The sequence below is a fragment of the Oncorhynchus nerka genome, linkage group LG25 (genome assembly GCF_034236695.1).
Source record: "Oncorhynchus nerka isolate Pitt River linkage group LG25, Oner_Uvic_2.0, whole genome shotgun sequence".
Classification (NCBI taxonomy): domain Eukaryota; kingdom Metazoa; phylum Chordata; class Actinopteri; order Salmoniformes; family Salmonidae; genus Oncorhynchus; species Oncorhynchus nerka.
Genome location: NC_088420.1, coordinates 45,625,014 through 45,633,024, shown reverse-complemented (window position 1 = coordinate 45,633,024; position 8,011 = coordinate 45,625,014). Strand labels below are relative to the sequence as shown.

General features: G+C 49.6%; 1 protein-coding gene across 2 annotated transcripts in view; it reads right to left on the bottom strand.

Annotated features, from left to right (window-relative positions):
• Window positions 1-1,886: 1,886 nt before the first annotated feature.
• The window catches only part of LOC115109571 (teashirt homolog 3-like), a 23,222-nt gene continuing 17,097 nt past the window's right edge, over window positions 1,887-8,011 (bottom strand). For both annotated transcript variants that reach the window (XM_029634598.2, XM_029634597.2), the window contains one exon: window positions 1,887-6,417. In XM_029634598.2, the coding sequence (XP_029490458.2) occupies window positions 2,918-6,391 (3,474 nt within the window). In that variant the 5' untranslated portion in view covers window positions 6,392-6,417 and the 3' untranslated portion in view covers window positions 1,887-2,917. The remainder of the gene's footprint in view (window positions 6,418-8,011) is intronic.

Genomic DNA, 8,011 nt, shown 5'->3' with positions numbered 1-8,011 from the left:
TCTCTGTTCAGATTGTTGTGTTGGCTCTGATGCTCATCACACTGTCAGCCTGGGCTCTCCTTTCATTAGTTTGGGCCCTCTGTCCGCCACACTCACACAAATCACATTGACATCCCGACTCGTCAGATACACACAGAGCAATTTAACTGATATTCATTAGAGAGATGACAAGAGCTGATGGGCCTCTCTGGAGGAGGAGAGGGGATGAGGGGACTCATTTCTCCCTCTCTGTCTCTCCGTCTCTCTGCCCGCCTGCCCGACGCTGAGTGACTTTGTTTTGAGATCAGTGAGGCGCAGCACTGCCCATCCCTTCACCCGGCTCGGGGTTCCTCGAGACAAAGAAAATACATCTCATCTCATCTGAATTACTACACTAAAAACCATCTATAAGCATTCCACTCAATCCCCTGACACACGGAAATGTTCCTTTTCATGGGTCTTTTTAAATGTAGTCTAAGGGCTAAGGCAGTTGCTTATCCTCGCCAACTGTCTGTTTTATTGCTCATTCAAGCAGAAGTCAAACCATTTAGGGCTTTCCCTCAAGCTCCTCATTAACCCCCACAATGTAAACGGTCTTATCTTCGCCCTAAACCATCTTAGCCATCTTTCCCAAGATGTCCATACAATTCACTCACCCATCAGATCATAAGGGATACACATAGGACAAAAAAATCTAAACACTTTGATTTAGGTCTATACCTTTGTCATAATATAAAGGTCTATGTTCACGCTGTAGTAGTATATTCCACACCACAATGTTGTCAGTTGAATTATAAAAAACTACTGAACTATACGATAATCAATGACTTATATGTTACGCCCCATCTTTCAATGTTCAGCCTTTGTTAGCTAAAGGCTTTATTCGGCTAATCTGAAGTGACTGATCACAAGATTCTTGTGCAACGTTAGTGCAACATATCCCAAACGTCTGAGACGGAGCTGGGAGCAGTTTGAGGCGGTAATGAGTTTGTGTGAGAAGACGGGGTCAGGGCACAGTGTGTGTGTTAATTAATGTGTTCCCGGGTGAGAGGAACTGAAGCGAGATGATGAGATTTAAGAGAGTAAATGGTGTGCTGCTTGAGCCGACTGTCCTTGGTGAGAGAACAGGGGTTAGAGTCTGGGCAACTGCATCAGTCACCATAGTAACCAAGTCAACCTCAACCTAAGATTGCTTCTTTTAGACCAATAAATGAAGATGTTATGGCTTGTCAATGTAGCATTGTATCTGTATTAAAATATATTAATTACAAAGGACAATAAAAAAAAACTCATTATTTGGGTAACTAAGAGATCTTGTGCAAGTACGTTCACTTTCTCCATGGCCTCAAGGACACAGTGTGATCGAGCAGTTAGCCTGTTGCAATGTCACAGTAATTCATGCCCTTGAGACAGAATAGGAGTGTTTCAAAGGTCTGTTTAAAAGGTTCACCTTCCAGCGGTTTAGGTATACAACTATACAGTTGGAGTCTGGGTGTGAGCATCATATGCACGTCTGCCGAGGGATATCAACATTAAACCGGCGATATGCCAGCTCCTCTGCCTCTGTCCCTGGCTGCCTCATGATGATGGCATTGAAGCCCCGGTGGTAATCAGCCCACTCTGCCTGCTGTTGCACTCTCCTCCAGTGGCTTGTTTCAGGAACATCTGGTGGTTGACATGCAGCACCACCTGGCAGACGTCTCTTAGCCACACACACTACAGTTGGTGTTTGGTAGGACTGTGCAGACATTACAGAGCCTAGACAGGGCTGAAGGCTCTGCAGTAACTAAGTGTGTTTTGTGGATGCCGAATCTGTTTTGTCGTGGGTGTGTTTGGGACCTGGTAACAATACAATAAGAGGTGTAATAAGCATTTGTGATATTTTAAGAAATACAAAACAGTTGTGTGCAGCACTTCAAGTCAATTTAATAATAGAAGCAACAGAGCATTGAACAAAGTTCAATTTGATATATTTTCTTATCAAATAACATTTATAAAACTATTGTGCAAAACAATGTCATTTCTGTCTTCTTCAAAGGCTCTGCACCAGTGGATAGTCATAGTCCTCTTAAATTAGGAAATATAACAAGTATGCATAACTTAAACAGAAAGTGGTTAGCCTATATACTGTATGTACATTTGTACATAGACGTGGTTTGAGGGCCCCTGACATGATGATAAGCAATACTGCAGAGTCGACAAAACCTGCAACACAAACTGTATATAAAATGTGATGTTACTGGCTAGTACAATGTAATTTATTTGTTTGGCTAATTCTCCCGAAGAGCACTCCCAGGTTCATGGCTGATCTCAGAGTAGAAATGCTTCATCAGCAAACCCCGCTTAAGGTGACAAAAGCCAACTAAAAACTGGAGTATCAAACTAGTTTTGAACTGTTAACTTGTTAATACATACATACATACATGTAGTTCAAAGAGTCAACAAATTCCAATAAACTTCACAAAAATGTAAAAATAACTACATTACAATATAATAAATCTCAAATTACTATATTTTACAAATGGAGAGTTCACCCAAAATACAAAATTACTTAAATGTGTCCTTATCTTCAGAGATGAAAACAAATCTAAAGTTTGTATCGTGGTCTCTCCTGGCCAATAGACAACTTGTGGTAAAAGGTAAGGAAAAATATGTAAATTAGTAATTGGGCGAACTATCCCTTTAAAAGCTGAATATTCATGATCTATATCTTCAACATGTGAAATTAACATATTTTGAAATGGAGAAAAATACAGACAAGCATAGGCCATGAATGTAAACACGTTGTGCTGACACTTAACAGTAGTTACTTTTGTCACACCTTCAACTGTTTTCTTTTAAGTTTCTTTTTAAGTTCTCTTTTTTAACAGCTTATATTCCAGTATGTCCAATGCTGGGAGCACTCAAGTGTTTCTATAATGAAATGTCAATTCTACTTCTAGTGTTTCCCCATCCCAGAGACATACAGGAGATGGTCCTCTGGGGACTTCCCATGGCTCTTGCTGAGGTGGAGCTTGATGGCATGCTTACTGGCAAACTTACGGATACACAGCTGGCACCGGTACACAGTCCCACTGCCCTCCTCTTGTGACTGAGAAGAGGGTGCAGAAGAGAAGAGGAAAGGGTCCAGGAGGGGCAGTTCATCAGACCCACCTTTCGAGGAGTCCCTCAGGGTCTGTTTGGGGGAGAGCTTGGCCAGGTCCTTCAGTCGGAAGCCCAGGTGGGCCTCCAGGTGGCAAATGTAGGCAGCGGGGGTCCGGATCTGTGAAGCGCACTCGCTGCAGAAGAACACCGGCTGGCCTGAGTCCAGGTTCTTGAGGAACTTGGTCCTGCCGGTTCTCCTCAGCTGGTACTTGACGTTGGCCAGCCAGTGACTGATGGTGGTCATGGAGAGGCCCGTGAAGCGGGACACGTGCATCCTCTCCTGGGGGCTCAGGTCGGACATGATGTACTTGCCCTCGGATGTCGGCCTGAGGCTGGAAGAGAACTGGGCCTGTAGGAGAAGCAGGTGCTGGGGGTTCCAGTTGGACTGACGGCCCTTCCTCTTATTGGCCATGGACCCCGCAGCCTCCTCTTGGGTGGTGGAGCCCACTACATCTGTGACCCGCTCTGTGATCCGCGTCCTGGAGGGGGGCTTGGAGACGTGGTGTGCTGATTGCGTCAGGTTCCTCAGCATGTCAGAGATGTCCGACAGAGCGTTTTCATGTAACGGGCTGCTGGATGTGAAGGGAGAGACCACTGTCATCTTAGCAGGGGTCACCATTGAGGAAGGGGAGACGGAGGAGGCTGTGGATGAGGGAGTCAGAGGGTCAGAGCCCATAGAGCCCCCTCGATCACGCTTCCCTTTTGTCAGGTCCATGGGCTGGTCATCATTGGACTGACTTATGCCGCGACAAGCCACAGGCTCTGGGTGTCTCTTGGTGTGCGTGGGGGAGGAGGCCACGGCAGCCCTCTCGGCCATACTCTGGCTCAGCCTGGACAGCAGACTGAGAGGGTCCTGGCTGGGCAGGGTGGGCTTGGCTGCCTTCCCCAGGTGGACATTCATCACAGATTGAAGAGCACTTAAAGGGTTAACGAAGGGCTGCTCCAGAGGGGCGTGGCCTGTTATGAAGGCTGTGCTGCAGCTCAGAGCAGAGGCAGGCAACGGAACCGTTTTTCTCCTGCTCGCTCTCGCAGACGGCGAGGCTCTGTCGCTATGGCTACTGTCACTGTTAGCCGGAGTCACCGCCCTCCACTCTCGAAGCAGGGACTCTGCTCCAGTGGACTCTGCGGCGTCACTTCCACAGGGGGGCTGGTGCACCTCTCTCTTGGGGGACACCTCTCTCTTGGGGGACACCTCTCTCTTGGGGGACACCTCTCTCTTGGGGGACACCTCTCTCTTTACCCTCCGCTCCACTTTGGCCACTTTCTCAGTCACCTTTTTAACCAGCTCCTCCATGGCCTGGAAGTTGTTGAGGTGGGGGAGGGGGTAGCTCTGACTAGTCGGTGGGGAGATCAGGGGCTGGCTCTTGCTGAGGGAAGAGAGCACCCCCTCTCCTCCAGTGAATAGGTACTTGAGAGGGGAGCTCTTCTCAGCACTACCCTGGGGCAGCTTCAGGGAGTTGGGGAACTGATATGCAGCGTGGATACTGGGGTATCCCCCGCAGCTGGGGTTGCCACTCTGGGCTTTGTTGATGGCCGAAGTCACCGTGTTCTCCAGGGACTTGAGAATGTCGAAGCCGCCCTTGGGACTCTCCTTCAGGTCCTCCTCGGTCAGATAGTTATACTTGGTGGAGTTGTGAAACTTCTCCTCCACCTCCTCGCCCGAAACCTTGTCATGGCTGACCATGTCCTTGGTACACTCGTCCTCAATCTCCTCTTTCTTAATGTCTTTGAGAGGAGGGGAGATGGCCAGGGCTGAAACGGCAGAGGGTGGAGGGGGGGAGAATGTAGGAGCCAATGGGATTGACTGAACCCCCTCCTGTGTGGGGGGTGTGGCCTGTACAGTGCTGGGGGAGGCAGCCTCTGGAACGGACCTGCCTCCTCTCTTGCTGGGGGGGTTGCCATTGGTGACCCGGAGGAAGTGACCAGTCACCATCATGTGGGCGGTCAGCTCCTGCAGGGTATTGTGGGAACTTCCGCACTCCATGCACTTCAGGATCTGGGACTTGCGCGATTCGAACTGCCACGCATAGCTGGCGCCGTTCTGGTGGCCGAAGCGGTTGCTGGGGGTGATATAGGGGTTGGAGACCTTGTGGGAGGGGTCATTGGGGTCACCACTCAGGGAGGCTTTGGGTTTGGGGGTCACCTCTCTTGAACTTGGGGAGCCAGGGAGGTCCAGGCTCCCAGAGAGTGGGCCTCTCTTCCTTGAGATCATTTTGGCTGCCACAGGGGCCAGTGGCTCCTTCAGAGGCACTTTCTGGTAGTGTTTGGTCTTGATCATGTGGACGCTCAGGTCCTGCAGGGACTCGAAGGAGTGGCCACAGTACATGCACTTCAGCACCTTCGCAGCATCCTCCTTGCCTTCCATCTCCAGCAGGGAGCGCTTGCGAGGCTTGGACCAGTGCCCCTTGGCCCCGTTGGCTCCCCTCTCATGGTTGTCATCGCGGTAATGGCCCGTGTCGTTCATGTGCACGGTGAGCTCCACCAGGGTGTCGTAGGCGGCACTGCAGCCCTTGCAGCGGAACTTGCTGGCCCCGGTGAAGATGTTGCCGTACAGTCTGGGGTTCTGTCTATGGAGCTGCACTGTGCTGAAGAGACTGGGCTCTGAGGGATGAGGGTGGTGGCGGCTCTGAGAGGCCTGCTGCTGCAGGGACTTAGCCACTGCGGACTGGTGCCAGTCATAACTACTGCTGCTGCTACTGCTGCTGCTAGAGCTGCTAGTCCGCGGTGGCTTCTCCACATGTGTCAGTGTCTGAGTTGGCGTTGGGGTGGGGTTAAAGTTCAGGGGCGACCAATAAGTGTTGGTCAGGAAGCTGGAGTAGATGGTCTTCATCTGTTCCAGGGTGTCCAGCGCCAAGGGAGTGTCCAGCGCCAAGGGAGTGTCCAGCGCCAAGGGAGTGTCCAGCGCCAAGGGAGTGTCCAGCGCCAAGGGAGTGTCCAGCGCCAAGGGAGTGTCCAGCGCCAAGGGAGTGTCCAGCGCCAAGGGAGTGTCCAGCGCCAAGGGAGTGTCCAGCCTCACCCCTGCTCCGTTCAGAGGCTCTTTGACAGGCCTCTCCTCGGCGTCGACAGAGGTGGTCTCAAAGTCTGACAAGGGGTCGCTGGCATCGCTCACGTGTGATTCAATGTCCATCTCCTGAGCAGAGAGCTCGGCCCCAACAATGGAGTCCCGGTCACCCAGTGCCTCTTTGGTGAGGTCCTTTTCTGAGCCCTCTCCGTCCTCTTGAAAGTCCACGCCCTCTTCTTCCACCTCCTCCATCGCATGCTCCTTCATCTCCTCCAACTCCTCTGGAGAGTAGGCTGGAGGGGAAACAGAAGAGAGGGTGTGTTATATGAAGGCCACTGAACACACTGACTAATTCTATTAATTTAATCATATCTGATAACTTTTTTATTTTATTGAACTACCCTCTCCCCTGGTTGGAGGACTTGGTGGAAATCATGAAAATGATGTTACATTGAAATAATATAGATATTCACTGAGTATACAAAACATTAAGAACCCTGATGTTTCCATGACATTGACTGACCAGGTGAAAGCTATGATCCCTTATTGATGTCACTTGTTAAATCCACTTCAATCAGTGTAGATGAAGGGGAGGAGACAGAATAAACAAGGATTTTTCAGCCTCGAGACAATTGAGACATGGATTGTGTGTGTGCGCCATTCAGAGGGTGAATGGGCAAGACAAAATATTGAAGTGCCTTTGAACAGGGTAGGTGCCAGGTGCACTGGTTTGTGTCAAGAACTGCAACGCGGCTGGGTTTTTCCCACTCAACAGTTTCCCGTGTGTATCAAGCACAGGAGGTTGGTGGCACCTTAATTGGGGAGAATGGGCTCATGGTAATGGCTGGAGTGGAATAGTATCAAACACATGGTTTCTATGCATTTGATTTCATTCCATGAGCTCCGTTGCAGCCGTTATTATGAGCAGTCTTCCCCTCAGCAACCTCCACTGGTATCAAGCACGGCCCACCACCCAAAGGACATCCAACCAACTTGACACCTGAAAAGCATTGGAGTGAACATGGGCCAGCATCCCTGTGGAACGCTTTTGACACCTTTTAGAGTCCATTTGACAAACTCATGCTGTTCTGAGGGCAAAGGTGGTGCAACTCAATATTAGGAAGGTTTGAACACACTCAGTGTACAAAACATTAAGAGCACCATCCTAATATAGCGTTGCACCCCCTTTTGCCCTCGGCACAGCCTCAATTCGTTGGGGCATGGACTAAAAGGTGTTGAAAGTGTTCCACATGGCGGCTGGCCCATGTTGACGCCACTGTTTCCCACAGTTTGGCTAGATCTCCTTTGGGTGGTGGACCATTCTTGATACACACGGGAAACTGTTGAGCGTGACAAAACCCAGCAGTGTTGCAGTTCTTGACACAAACTGGTGCGCCTGGCACCTACTACCATACCCTGTTCAAAGGCGCTTAAATCTTTTGTCTTGCCCATTCACCCTCTGAACAGCACACGCACAATCCATGTCTCAATTGGCTCAAGGCTTAAAAACCCTTCTTTAACCCGTCTCCTCCCCTTCCTCTACATGTGACATAAATAACGGTTCATAGCTTTCAACTCGATTCACCTAGTCAGTCTCATGGAAAAGAGCAGGTGTTCCTAAAGGTATGTACACTCAGTGTATATGGTTTCTTCCTATTTGTACTGGACTCCAAGTGAATCGTCAAAATCAACCAGTCACTTATCTTAATTCCAACCCTCAGATGTCCACAGACTGACCCATCTTTCCCACACAGGGTGTTAGTTGAACTATTTGAGAGAAAGTTTCTCTACTACGGGCGCCTGAGGACTCGCAGGGATAAATGAGCCATCTGTGCGGGAGGCGAGTGAAAGCCGAGTTGAGAAATGACAGTCATCCCATTTCACCTC